The sequence below is a fragment of the Anneissia japonica genome, unplaced genomic scaffold (genome assembly GCF_011630105.1).
Source record: "Anneissia japonica isolate Jap-2015-1 unplaced genomic scaffold, ASM1163010v1 scaffold724_len3256291_cov202, whole genome shotgun sequence".
Lineage (NCBI taxonomy): Eukaryota > Metazoa > Echinodermata > Crinoidea > Comatulida > Comatulidae > Anneissia > Anneissia japonica.
In genome coordinates, this window is record NW_022744966.1 from 1,282,678 (window position 1) to 1,297,745 (window position 15,068).

Below are 15,068 nucleotides of genomic sequence, written 5' to 3' on the forward strand. Positions count from 1 at the left end.
GCATATCTGAAATTCTCTCAGTTGTAAAAATGTTCTTTTAGCTTTCTGAGAAATAAGTTAATGTTAAAGAGAGCAGCATCACATACTTCAAGTGGAAGAGTTTCCCATTCAATGGAAAAATAATTGAAAGCAGAGAATTTAAATGCATTGGTTCGGGCAAAGGCATGCCAAAAACGCAAATCATCAGAGTGTCTTGTGTTGATCTTAACAAATTCCAAACAGTTTAAATCATATACATGATAAAGGCATTTACAAACAAAAGCTACAAGAATGAAATCGTATCTAGCCTTCATAGAGATCAAGTTAAATTTAACTAATCTCTCCTCATAGCTTAACACAGATCTGAGTTCATTTGGGATGCTCATACGAGTTGCTTTTCTCTGAACCTTTTCAATAGATTTCAAATGTCCAGCTTGAAATGGATACCAACTCGGTACTCCATACTCTAAAATTGGTCTCACGAGGAAATTATATAATTTGATAAAGGCTTCGGAGTGATTGTATTTCAAAGTTCGCTTAATAAAGCCAAGAAGTTTCAGACCCTTGGAAGTGACATCATTAACGTGAGCACCCCATGATAAATTAGATGCAATGTTAACACCAAGGTACTTGTGAGTAGAAGTGAGCTGAAGGCAAGCCTCATTGATGTGATAACTTTTTGGAGATTGTACTCGACTAGTTGATCGAGTTCTCTGTTGTGAGAATATAGAGAAGTATGCATGTACAATATTCACAAAATTAGCTTTTTGTAACACCTTGAAAAATGAGTTTGATGTAAGACGATGACATTATACACTTATTTGTCTTTGACAAGGTTCCAATGTTGTGTAAAATGGAAGTTACATAGCTATTTTTTTAAATATTTTTAATATAGCAAATTGACCCAACATATTAATACAACTCATTTAATTGATTAGCATATCAGTTGAATTGAAATTATAATAACACTTACAAGTGAGCAGCTAAAAGATCTTTCTGCCTCTGAATGTTTCCATCATTGAACTTCAATACCCGACTCTCAGGAACCCATTCATCCCAACTAGAAAACAATAAGTTGATGAAAACCTTATAAGTACTATGATATGAAATAACTAATTAAAATATAAAGTTAAAATTAATTTATATACACAAGTAATTAGGATTAATCAGAAAGAAATTCTTAGTTAAAGCTAGCATACAGTATCCAACAAAGAGCATGCCATAACATAAAGAAAGCAAATGGCAGCATCTCTTGTATCAGCCTAATAAACATCTAATGTCACAACTGCATTTTTTTCTGAATCAATCAATGTTAGCTTCTACTACTGTTGGTAATTATATGCTTACTTCTTGTTCCAACCATTGTAATGAATGAAATACTTGATGGTTTTCTCCTTGACATTTGACTTGACACACTGAAACGAAGTAAAAAAAAAAAGAAACCACACGTTTTGTAGTTGCACAAAATACAATATAATTATACAGCAACATCTTCGTACAATGACCTAAACAAAATTAATCTTGTAAATTCAATTCATTAACACTTGTTATTAAATCAATTGAATACTATGTAAACACAAAATGAATGTAGATTTTTTTTTCCAGACATTACCTTGGCTTCATACAAAAGTGGTCCATGGAAACACAAAACTCGTTCACCTGTAAATAAACAAAATAAATGCATGTTATTTTATACAAACACTCAAATATTGATAGATTTATTAGATGTAATTTTTTATTTTATTTTTTTTTCTCATAAAGGCCCTTGACCGTGCCACGGATCAGCGAGTACACGATAAACAATAGAGGCTGGTCGGTTCAAGCTCCTGGATGAAGGACTAGCCTAGGCCTAGCATTACTTCCTGATGAAGCCAATTGCAAAAGCACCAAAAGACAAATTAAATATGTCTTGTCAATATTCAACAAATATTGCAAGACGATGGGTGCTGCTGAAATTGAGAAAATGAGCAAGAGCTAGACCTAGACACACTCTTTGATCGTCTCTACTAGCAGTAGTATGCCTCTAGCTAGCCTAGGCTAGGAAGTACATTTTTATGCCTCGTAGAACCTATGTATGAGGTATATAAAACAAATATTGATTGCTCTAGATTCTACAAAAGAGAAGATCGGCTAAGGTCTCCACATCACCGAGGGGCAATAGATTTCACCAATCCCCTCATGAGCAGTCAATATTTGTATAATATACAAGGTTAAGACCAAAATATGCCTGGACACTTGACATGTTAGGGGTTCATTCTGCCAGGCAGGTCCCATTTCACCATACAGCAGAAACACCTGGATGGATGAAAATCTAGGGAATCATCCATCCAGGTAAATAAACAAATAAATAAAATGCAATTACAAGATATATTTATACTGTATATTGCATTATTGAACATATTTAGTAGATCTAGATGAATGTTGTTCTATTGCATTGCCCTTTATTACTACCGTTTGTTCTGAATGTCACCTATTTAAAAAAAAATTTTTTTATTTATTTATGTAATTTTTTTTTCAAAAACCTATGACCATTTCCTTTGTTTTGAATTTTTATTTTATTTAGATATTTTATTTAATTTCCAAGTATACCGATCACACAAAATGGGAAGACAAAATTAAAAGTTCCAACTGACAATACCCGAGGAAGGGGAAAGTGTAAAACACTACCAGAGTGGCTCTCCAACACTGCACCTAAACAAACCAGCACAAATATGATAATGATAAAACAACTTCCTTTTGAAATTACTTTCTCATTTTGCAGTAGCATACAAATTGTTAACTTGAGCATAGAAATTATTAAAATTATTTTTAAAATGTGTACCCTAATTTTTATAATGGAAGATAAAAATAATAAAAACACTATCATTTTTCACTGTAAAATTAATGGTAAACATTTTTTAAATACACTGATTTCTATGTTCAAGTTGACAAAAATTTGCTCAAATTTGTGCGGAAAATCACTAGGAAAATAGGTGTGCGGAATCATAACTACTGCATAATACAATTATTTATTAATATTAGGTCAAAGCCTAATTTTCGGCAACATCTGCGCAGAAATCGGCTCTTAAGTATTATTTTCCGAAATGTGTGGGCTAATTTTTGTGCGGAGGATATATTCACCGCGCAGGCCTTAATTTACAATCTATTACGGTACTGACCTGTTTATTTTTCGCAGTGTCTATGCTTACACCAAGACGTTAGCATTGATCATTGATCATCAATTTTTTTTCTTTAGTATCCATAGTGTCCATATTAACATTGTTCTTGTTGGGTAAGGTGAGTCTGTATATAAACCCATCTAAGAACAATGTTCAATCACAGGCGGCACACATGAGCAAACCAACAGGGCAAATATTTTTTACACGAGTGGAAGGGAAAGCCTAGGCCTAGTGTGTGTGTTGTGGACAATTTGAGAAATTACCTAGATGCTCACTGTGAAGCATTCATTTGAAGTGATTTCCAAATGAAAACATGACCATATAATGCCCAAAACGAGTGTCATTATTCTTTTCATAAAGATTGTGAATCCATGCGAATAGTGCCCCCAATAATCAAAAAGTGAGATTTACTGTACAGCATGTCTGAACAAGCATGCACAGCTCATATACAATATATCTCGGCTGAAAACAATTGATATTTCTTGCTTTAAACTTTATTGGTAGAATGTTTTCTCTGTAACAATTTAAATTATTTCTGAAGACTTGTAAATATATTTTTAAGTGTTTTTGTAGTTAAAACAATTGTTCGTAATGACGTCATCGACGCAAATTCGGTTTATAAAATCGAGAGTTCGTAATTGGGAGATATTACTGTATGTTGAATCATCATAATATAATAAGTTAATATCAATATCAGTAAATAAATTTACTTTTTACTTTTTTAAAACTTTGTGGAAGCTATGTCTATACATGAGACACCCCATCATCTGGACGTAGTAATTACACCTTGCCGTAAGTAAGCATAGCCTTCAATAATGCTTACGCCGCGGCGTAAGCATAGCCTTCAATAATGCTTACGCCGCGGCGTAAGCATAGCCTTCAATAATGCTTACGCAGCGGCGTAAGCATAGCCTTCTTCAATAATGCTTACGCCTCGGCGTAAGCATAGCCTTCAATAATGCTTACGCCGCGGCGTAAGCATAGCCTTCAATAATGCTTACGCCGCGGCGTAAGCATAGCCTTCAATAATGCTTACGCAGCGGCGTAAGCATAGCCTTCTTCAATAATGCTTACGCCGCAGCGTAAGCATAGCCTTCTTCAATAATGCTTACGCCGCAGCGTAAGCATAGCCTTCAATTATGTGACTTTATGACTAGCTAGGCCTACATAGAGGCCTACAACTACTGCTGTAGGGCTTGGTCAGGAAAAGACCTACCTACTACACAGACAGGCTAGCCTCTAGGGTAGGCCTAGCCTGGCCAACATATGGCATATTCGACTGGTGCTTTTCCGAGGAGTGATTTACTAGGCCTACTCGGAGTGTGCTCGTTGTGCTCGTTAAAAAAAAAAACAGCGAGGAGTTCGAGCCGCTCTTGTGAGGAGTTTGTGTTGCTCGTGCGACCAGTTGAATACGACATGTGCAGTTTGAGTAGAAAGAGCTGCTCAAAACATACCAGTCGAATACGCCTATAGTCTCTCTAGGCCTAGGCTTTGCTAGCCTAGGCCTTACCAGCCTAGGCTAGGCTTAGCCAAGGTTAGGTAGGGAGGCTAGTAGGCCTAGGCCTAGCTAGTAGGCTAGCCCAGCTAGCCTAGGCCTAGGCCTATGTAAGGCCCTAATCTATTTAATTTTAACTATATATGCAAAATTTTCGAAATTTAAATTAAAACATAATTATAATTATAAAGTGTAAGCGTAAGTATAATATAAAAACCTTCTGTAAATTTCGTTGGCACGCCATCAGAAAACTTCGATTTCTGAGGTGCCATTGCTGTTTTCTGGTGACCTTTTTGCTGTGCAATTATTACATGTGATGAGAGATGTCGATCTAGCTCCTCTCCATACTATGAAACGCCCACAGTGCCTTCAGCGGCAGCTATAGCATTCGGCTGCGCTTTTACGTAACCATTCGGCGACCCATTGCATTCAACGTATTTGGCATACGGTGGCGACTTTTCCATTCGGCGGCGACTATGTATTCGGCGCATGTTGCATGCAACTACATCATTCGGCGACTAAAGCCTACATCATTCGGCGACTTTAGCATTCGGCGACTATTTATAGGCCTATATCCGGGCCTATATCAATTGGCGACCATTCATCCATAGAATAAAATGGGTAATTTCCAAAGCCTGCTTACAAGCCTAACTTTCATAGTTGTATATTTGTTCTTCTTGTTCGTGTTTGTGTGTTTCTACTACATTTGAACAAGAATAATGAATACTTATGAGTATTATATTTTGAGGTTATTTGCAACACTAATGAATAAATTCGTGTGTCTAAAAATGATTCTGTGACATTTAAAAGGGCTCGGTCGTTGTAGTACAATGTCCTTTGCCCATCCAGTACTCTGGAGTGTTTGGAATGTAACCTCATATTGAAAATTTATAATACGATCTTTGGAAAGCATTTCATTTCACGTATGGGTTTTGTAGGTGCGGTCTAAGTATTTATACAGTACTGTATATGTAAATATATATGTAAATGTATTAAGTTTATTAATTTTGTTTGTTTTTAATTTCCTGTTCGACCGTCTTCAGTATGTTAAGCTACAGAATACCGTTATTTCCGATACGGTGTCTACCAGTATCATTGGACAACTTGGAGAAGTAGACCTTAAGTCTGACGTGTAAATCGAAAACAAGAAAGGGACCAAAACAGTAACTATTTTGGTCCCTTTCTTGTTTTCGATTTACACGTCAGACTTAAGGTCTACTTCTCCAAGTTGTCCAATGATAAAATTAGGGATGACTCAGCATTGATTGGTCCCTTTCTTGTTTGCGATTTACACGTCAGACTTTAGGTCTACTTCTCCGAGTTGTCCAATGATCAAATTTGCGGATGACTCAGCATTGATTGGTCTCATAAATAATAATAATGATTCCCTGTATGTTTCTGAAATTCTTAGATTTACTGAGTATTGTGGAAATAATTTAATTAAACATAAATAAGACAAAAGAAATGCACATTGATTTCAGGAAGAATAACAGAACTGTTCCGAATAAAGTAAACATTTGGTCAAAAAGTGGAGATTGTAGATTCTTCTTGGGGTGGTGTTTGGCAATAAACTTTGTTGGAGGGATCATACTGATTATGTAGTTAAGAAATTAAATAGTAGACTCTACTGTCTTAGAAAACTAGGTTATTTTGCGCTTAAACAGGACATATGTTTGATGTTCTACGTATCGGTGATGTTTTCTGTTTGGGGGTATTGTATGTTAAGGTGGGCTGGGAATATTAGTAAAGGCATGGGCGTCGATCGGTGGGGGACGGGGGACACTTTTCAAAATAGGGGGGGGGGGCATCATATCGATTGTCTCTCCCCCCCCCCCAATTTTCACCAATCTTCTATAATTAAAACCCCACTTTTAAAAGTGTATGGAAAGAATAACAATTACGCATGACTCGTGAATTTTGCTTGTTCACTTTTCCAAGTGTGGTACGTATTTTCCGGACCAAAACTGAGTAAAAACGCAATTGTTTATACTTTTCATAACCATCTCAGAAACACTTGATCGATTTCATGGGTGCAGTGGTTATCAGAGGCTAAATTTATTGTGAAAACAATGTACTTGACGTTGTTAAAATTAGAAGCGTGTATACTTATTAGGTCAATGTTTTTACAAACTCAAAAGTGCACAATTTCTACTATAAACGATTTATTCCTTTTGTATATTACGGCATTACTGTATGACCCGTACGTATATACTAGTGTTTAATATTATCTACATACATAGGATGTTAGGACTGTTTTTCCTAATTTAAAAAAAAAATTATAGTTAGTCAACTGAATTTTATATAGCCATTTTTAAACAATAATTAAGCAGCCTTTGACACGGACATCTATTTCGATTTAGTGAGACCAAGATTTTACAAACTCCAGTGTTACGTTGACGCAATCTCACAATTACGTCATAATAATCAGTGGCGAATTCAAGTGGGGCCGAGCCAACCCTAAATTTTTCAAAATTATTTTTTTTTAATGGAAAAAACAAAAGCAAAATTATAATTAAAATTTAGGTCTGAGAGTGCCATTTCCGGCAATCTAGAGGTGTCACAATCATAATTTTTCTTTCCTCGCCTCAACCATGGTGGGGCTCATACTTTCCCAAATTGTGCAAGTCCTTCCCTTTGCATTCCTGGGGCCGCCACTGATAATGATAAATTAAGTAAACCACCCTATGTTTGTGAAATCAAAATGATAACTAATGTTTAGTGTACAAAACCCATACGTAAAATAAAATGCTTTTCGAGGATTGTATTATAAATTTTCAATATGAGGTTACATTCCAAACACTCCAGAGTACTGCATGGGCCAAGGACACTGGACTACAACGACCGAGCCCTTTTAAATGTCACAGAGTCATTGTTTTAGACACACGAATTAATTCATTATTGTTACAAATAACATCAAAATATAATAATCATAAGTATTATCATTATTCTTGTTCAAATGTAGTAGAAAAACACAAACACAAACTAGATTAACAACAAATATACAGCTATAAAAGTTAGGCTTGTAAGCAGGCGTTGAAAATTACCCATTTTGTCCTATGGGATGAAAGGTCGCTAACTGATATAGGCCTATAGTCGCCGAATGCTAAAGTCGCCGAATGATGTAGGCTTTAGCCGCCGAATGCTAAGTCGTCGAATGATGTAGTCGCATGCCAAATGCGCCGAATACGTGGTCGCCGCCGAATGAAAATTCGCCGCCGCATGCCAAATGCACTGAATGCAATGGGTCGCCGAATGGTAAATGCGCAGCTGAATGCTATAGCCGCCGGTGAAGTCACTGTGGGCGTTCCATAGTATAGGCCTAGCGTCTTATCCAACCATAGAGTTCTCTACCCCTTTCCCAACCAACCAAACAAAACCGTCGAATCGGCCTTTGTTTAGAAATTAGGTATTGTATTATGAAGGCAAAATGTTGAATTACAATATAGATAGCATAAATAGTAAATCATGCCAGTTCGTTATCGCATTCATTACTTTATTTGGAATCTTACAGTAGGCCTAGGCCTAGGTAGGTAGCTAGCTAGCCAGACGAATCCAGCCAGACAGTCCTTGAGTCCTAGCTAGCTAGCTAGGCTAGGCCCTAGGCTATAGCCAGACTGTAAGGCCTCCGCAGGGGATAGGCCTATGTTTGGCCTAGAAATCCGTCCGCACATTTCGGAAAATAAGGGCCGATTTTCGCGCAGATTTTCCCGAAAATTAGGCTTTGACCATATCTTAGCATATAACCAATACAATTTGCAGCAACAATCAATTACGATTCCGTGCACCTATTTTCCGCCCAAATTTGACTTCATTATTGAGGTATCATTATTCGTGCAATTCAAAAACTTTACGGGGCTAGGCCTATTGTACCTAGCTAGCTATTAGTGTAGGGAGGGTAGAGGGCTAGGTAGGTCCCAACCCAACTGTAGTCTATCTAGCTCAATGGGTAATTCGTCTAACCACCCTAAAAAGTAGACACAGTCAACTGCCCCTTCCTAGCAAAGTCACCCCTTGCAATCTCACCTCCTACAAATCCCTATACACAAATACTGTACTTTTTTTTTAGCAGGGAAAGCCCTAGGTTATTGATAATTATGATGTTCTCATAAGTAATAATAATAGAACTGGGCAAAAGAGTCAATTTTTAGGCTAACAAATCTTCATAACCAAGCTTTTAATTCATCTTGCTTGACAAAATTCAGGGTACTGATACTGATGTAAGCCTATTTGTAAAGTACCGTACTCGCACGAATAAGCGCCCCTCTCGAATGAGCGCCCCCCCCCCTCCTAACTTGAGAATTTCCTTAAGTGCCCCGTTTGAATAAGCGCCCCTTCTAATTTGAATATATGCCCCCTCATTAATTCAATCAATCCTGGACTGTGGATGTTGGCATGATTTGAGGTGTGGAGTGGAATCACATTCTCCTTTAGTCAATATCAAAATGAGGATATTTATCTTGGACAGATGAGAGCTCCCCGGACAGATAGTATATTTCCAACTTTCATCTTCTTACATTTTTCTATAGCCTAGTCCTACTGCTTTTCCGACAATTTGCAGCTAACACATTCTCATCTGAGTTTTCAAGAAAACCTGCAATGATCATGCCATCCTGTTAGTCTCAATCGGCCGATGGCTAACAAGCTAACCACCACCACTAATTTCATCTGCTATTCTGCTGTTATGTAGGCCTAATATCTGCTATTCTGCTCTTATGTAATACTGTACTCACAACATTCTTGTCATGACAAGCCATGCTCTCTGGACGATTATCTTTTCCGCCGCACCACCATTCGTAATTTGCGGTTTCCTGATGACATTTTATAATCGTTTTTCATTCAAAATGTGCCTCTTGAATTTAATAAGTTCTCATAAGAACCCCTCGATTTTCATCTATTTCCATAAGCGCCCCCTGAATTTCCACTCTGTTTTGATAAGCGCCCCGTTCGAATAAGTGCCCCTCAAAAAGTGCAAAAAATATTTTAAGCGCCCGGGCGCTTATTCGCTCGAGTAAACATAGGCCTAGGCCCTAGTAAGTATATTAATAGTAAAGCAAACACAACCTGTTTATTGTCTAGGTGTTACATTCATCGCGGCTGGTTGTCAATTAACGCTGTTGATATTGTTCCGACAATTTATGCTAAACCGAGGTGCTTTGGTGGGGCTGGCATAATTCTAATCCATTTAGGCCTAGTCTCGCTTTTTTGGTTCATGTATACAATCTGATATTTTGAAAATAATCTGGGGGCTTTTATTTTATTAGGTAGCAATGGCATTAACTGGTATAAAGGTCATTGAACTATCAGGCCTGGCTCCAGCACCCTTTGCTGGCATGATACTAAGTGACTTTGGTGCTAAAGTGATTCGTGTGGATCGTGTCCAACAAATGATGACAGTTGATCGTCTTGCAAGAGGAAAGTTGTCTGTAGCACTAAATTTAAAGAAGCCAGCTGGAGTGGAAGTATTGCACAAGATGTGTAAAACTGCTGATGTTCTCATTGAGCCTTACAGACCTGGTAAGGACTGAATTATAATAAGCCATATCTAAAAATGTATCACTATAACAATATTTACAAAAAGTTTCTAATATGCACATATGTGTGTAATCTGAAACAGCTTCATTCTCATGATTAAATACAGAATATCTTAATTATAGTGTAGATCAAGATATCCTGTTATTTGAAGGATTGACTCGTACCAGTATTAGAGCTACTGCAGAATTGTTTATATCTTGAGTCTTCATTACCTTAAAACCGAAAGGTCCACATATTAATCTCAGATAAGATAGTATAATACAGCGTTCCGCAAACTTTTTACTTTACGGCCTATTTACGATTCCAGGCACCAAGCTGCGGACCAGCAGCCCAGCCGCGCCAGGGACCAACATAACAAATACTGACAAGGATATTTGATCATGAAGCTTCCATCTATATACAATATTTTGACATCATTATCTGTTCTTTCAGTGATAAAATTTCATTGTATACAAATTAAATATTATTTTATTAAATAAATAATACCGTACATTTGTGTTCCCCTCTCCCCCAACAATTGTTGATTGTTTTTCTTCTACCATGATTCAACCAAACACGGTTCAGCCACACACGTCATAGCTTTCTCCTTCCAAAAACTTTGACGCACACTCTGTTACTCCGCAGCTTTAAAAGACTACCTTACTATACAGGTATTATGTTTAGTAATAAAGTATCCACATGGGTATTCGGTTATCAAGAAATGTGTGTTGTTTACTGTAGTGATCTTTCTAGGACAGGTCTTACATTTATTTTTATCTTGACTCATCTCATCATTCCTCCATAACAGATTTACTCGATCTTACAGGGTTAATACTAGACGATAACATATAGTGTCTAGCTCCCGAGGGGCATAGACACAAAAACCGCTATTAACTAAATAGTTTTCTGGCATCTGCCACATTAGCAGCGTGCGCAAGCGACTCAATTGCTGTAACAACGAAGCGGCTTTATTAAAAACTATTTTCTCCATGATGAAGCGTCTCTTTTTTTTTTTAATTTCCAGACAGCTTCGCGGCCCTCCAAAAATGTTTTGCGGCCCAAATGTGGGCCGCGGACCATATTTGCGGAACATCGGTATAATATATACTCCCAAGTATTAAAGTGCAATGCAATTGTGTTGAGGTTCAATATTTCGACATTAATTATGTCATCATAATCATCATCAGGAATGATTTATTACCTTACTTTCTGTAATTCCAACACTTTTAAACTTTGTTACCCAGGTGTGATGGAAAAAATGGGTCTAGGACCTCAGATTCTGATGAAATCAAACCCAGGACTGATCTATGCAAGGATGACAGGATTTGGACAAGCAGGTGCTTTTAAAAGAATGGCTGGACATGATATCAACTACCTTGCTTTAACAGGTTTGTCAAACAGATTTCGTTGTTATTGAAATCACAAACAAGCCCTGTGATCCAATTCTGTGTTAGGAGTTTATGCATGTAGTTGTTTTTCTGTGACAGGAATACTAACATTATTTTTTTGTATGCACTTAAAAAAAAACCAATTGCATCTTTTGGAAGAATACAAGGTTACCCGGATGCTGTGGTTCATTTTAAACCCTGTCATTATGGAATGGTGTGAACATGAATTTACTAAGTATAGCTACTTTATCCTGGAAAATTCCATTATTAGTTCCTTTGTGACCTTAAGGTAACAAGGAACTAATGGGATAATTCGAACATGAAATGTATGTGTGTGTGTGTGTGAGCAAAGTGAGCAGCGTGTTTGTAAACGAACAGGCTCCTAAACGGTGCCTCACGGTGGGTATAATGTTTTCCTCATAGTAACTGGTGGACATGTAGTTGTGCAAGAATTGTTTGTTTTTTATGTTAGATGAGAAATGTAGGACGTACGCGATAAAACATATACCCCCTACCACCATTTTTGAGTCGTTTTTAGGAGAAAATTTCGATATATGCATGCGTCGGAAAAACTTTGCCGACATTTTGTTTTTCATCGCGAGAGGGTAAGCGAGCTCCATAATGCATACCTTGTTGGTGTAGTCATGGAGGTATATATTTTATAGCTCCATGGTGTAGTTGACCAATTGTTTACGGGATCGTCGGTAGTGTTAGGCCTCTGTCGTGTTATTAAAAATGAAAAAAAGTGATCTAACCAAACACGGTCTTTACATAATGGATATTGGATCGAACGTGTTTAATATTTTGCGGAAATTTTGTTTTCTATCGCGAGAGTATTAACAGTTTACACTAGAGAAGTTGTCTGTGTTGTTTATGCGAACGTCTAGGCCCTAGCGTGAACTTAGGTAGTTGTGGTAAGTCGACTACTGCTTGTCGTCTAGTAGGTGTAACGTGTGTTTTAGTAAAAATTAACGTGATCTGAAGTGTGTTTTAGTAAAAATTAACATGATCTGAACAACATTTTACATTATAGTATTGAATCGAATGTGCTTACCTACCTAAAGTCTTTTACACACGATGAACACGGCAATTGACATTGCTGTTGGTGTGCAATACACTATAACAGTTCCCTGGCAATACGTACAAAACACGACGACGACAGCAGCATTCAGTCAGTCTTGTTAAAATAAATAATATATTGGTCTACCCCAAGACTACCATACAGATCAATAAACAATAATCCGCGACAAAATAAAAATCAAGAGTATTTGTAACGATTGAATATGTAGCATAAATGCATTCATATAAACACAACTTACTATTCTGACCAGACTGACCTCCATTACTGGAATTAGACCCTAGAGGTCTGTGGCTTGATAAACCACAGAGCAAAAGTTGACAGTTTTTGGCGGCATTAGTTTGATCATGGATAGACTATTTACAATCGTTGAAATGAAATTCCTCTAGGCCTATATATAAAAAAAACTAAAAGAAAGTGGTGCAGAAAAAAACTAATTGTGCACAGTTACTGTACTTTAAACACAGAAAAACATACGTGTCGTCAGTATTATGAAGTTTTTTTTTACGACTGCTGTGTAATTTTACTGGTTTACAACATAGTCATGTCATGTATACTTGAATATGTAAAATAAATGAGTATTCCGTATTCTTAACTCTCTGCAAACTCGAAAATAAATCATTGACCGAGGCACGTTTTATCTACCACCATAGAGCGCATGCGTGACATGCAGTATGCAGAGCTGAGCAGTGGTTGTAGTTATTGTGATAACTATTCTACTTATTACGCATGCGTGTCACTAAGCAGATTTTGAACGAAGAACGAAAGAAAATTTGTCAAACCATGGAGAAGGTATGTCAAACAATGAAGACTATTTTAGTAGACAATAAATGGATAAATTTGACTTCTAAAACCGCCAACTTTGGTTCTGTGGTTTGACCAGTCAAGTTCAAAACAGTGGCAAATCTGCCAAATTGTGAAAAAATAAAAATGAAGGACATTTTGTGGTGTAACCCAACACCACCCCAGCCCTACCATGGTTTGGGTTAAGGTGGGAGCTTTTTAGGACATGACAGCTTTGGATACCCGAAAATGTTAATCATACTTCAAAATTTGTTATCTTAAATTGACGTCCCGATTTCTGATGTCAAAAACACCAAAAAATAGGTACGTCCCTATTTTTAGAATAAAAAAAAAAATAATTGCAAGAAGTATCCACTAGTACTTGCCAGTGTGATGAAGGGAATATAATAGTCCGTGGTTCCCCGGGTATAATCCCATCCCCATGAACGCGAAACTGTCCCGATTTCGGGGGGGGGGAGTGGAATTATACCCCGGGATTCCCTTGGCCTAGTGTATGACCAGACGGATATGACGATCGTTTTGCAAGGTGGTTTTCACCTACGATCAAAGATACTAGAAATACAAGATAGATTTCTCCACACAAAAAAAGTGTTCCACTGTGTTCCACCGGAATGCATGGTGGGAATACGAAAAATGGGACGCCCCCTACAGCTGGATCTAAAAAAACTTGTTCCAAACTTTCGTTACCAAGTCGTCGCGTATTTTATTATCAATTCTCAACAAAGATACTGAGATATAAAAACAAACTGGAAAGACACCCAGACAGTGACATCGGTGAATACATAACCTCCTTGGTGGCGGTAGAAATCGTTGCTATTATCCAAATAATACACAAAACAATTAAAGCATAATCATGAATCAGTAAAGAATAAAACAACAATACATGGCAGAATCGCATGGCCGGACGCACTCTTAGTGAAAAAGTTTTCCTCTATTAGTGGAAAAGGAAGGGCGCCTTTCGCGTCTGGATATACTTAGCAACAGAAGGGCGCCCTGTACGTTGGGCACGAAGTATAGGAAACTTGCATGGATAAAAAGAAGGGCGCCGCCTACGTTGGGCACGACTTCCGCCTCATTTTTTCAATGCGAGAACTCTATCTTGTATTTCTAGTATCTTTGCCTACGATTCAATAGCCTATCAAAACAATATTCGGGCGAAGAAATCAGTCTTGCATGATGTAACAAGTTATTTTTAGCAGCCAATCTCTGTGGAAACATGTGAGTCTTCACGCTGTGAATTAACGATCCGATCAGCCCACTGGGCAGGTCTTTATAGGGACGGACCGTGGTGTTGTCTATCTTTTCTTTAGCCGCAGTTAGCGAGTTGCTTATTTTTAGCGACAGTAAACAACAAAGTAATTTACAAGAATGGGCTTTGTGTTTTAATTTATGACGACCAATATCAGTTTTAAGCAATTTTAAGAGTTTCAAGTCGGCAGAATTCGGAGACAATTCCTTTATTTTTTGAGCATTTGTTAAATTTATCGATCTAGGCAAGGCCTGCTAGGCCGACTTACCCAATCCTCAGACCCTGGGACATCACCCGGGGAAATTCGTGTATGCGAAGTTGGGCGTAAAGTCGGTGTGGGATTCTACCCGGGGAACTATGGTAATATTTTATAGCAGTAGTGACTGAGAAAGTTTTCTCTATTGTT

General features: G+C 37.5%; 2 protein-coding genes across 4 annotated transcripts in view; one reads left to right on the forward strand and one right to left on the reverse strand.

The window, feature by feature from the left end:
* LOC117119879 (mortality factor 4-like protein 1) overlaps nt 1-4,987 on the reverse strand; it is a 7,524-nt gene extending 2,537 nt beyond the window's left edge. The window contains exons 1-4 of the mRNA XM_033264863.1: nt 4,850-4,987; nt 1,592-1,638; nt 1,327-1,394; nt 953-1,039 (exon numbers count right to left, since the gene is read on the reverse strand). Of these exons, the coding sequence (XP_033120754.1) occupies nt 953-1,039; nt 1,327-1,394; nt 1,592-1,638; nt 4,850-4,904 (257 nt within the window). The 5' untranslated portion in view covers nt 4,905-4,987. The remainder of the gene's footprint in view (nt 1-952; nt 1,040-1,326; nt 1,395-1,591; nt 1,639-4,849) is intronic.
* A 2,917-nt stretch (nt 4,988-7,904) lies between these two features.
* The window catches only part of LOC117119858 (alpha-methylacyl-CoA racemase-like), a 10,456-nt gene continuing 3,292 nt past the window's right edge, over nt 7,905-15,068 (forward strand). Inside the window, exons 1-3 of one of the 3 annotated variants that reach the window (XM_033264838.1) lie at nt 7,905-8,038; nt 9,894-10,146; nt 11,388-11,531. In XM_033264838.1, coding sequence (XP_033120729.1) covers nt 9,900-10,146; nt 11,388-11,531 — 391 coding nt within the window. In that variant the 5' untranslated portion in view covers nt 7,905-8,038; nt 9,894-9,899. Of the gene's footprint in view, nt 8,039-9,890; nt 10,147-11,387; nt 11,532-15,068 lie in introns of those variants that run through there. The other 2 variants (XM_033264839.1, XM_033264840.1) reach the window with 2 other exon arrangements.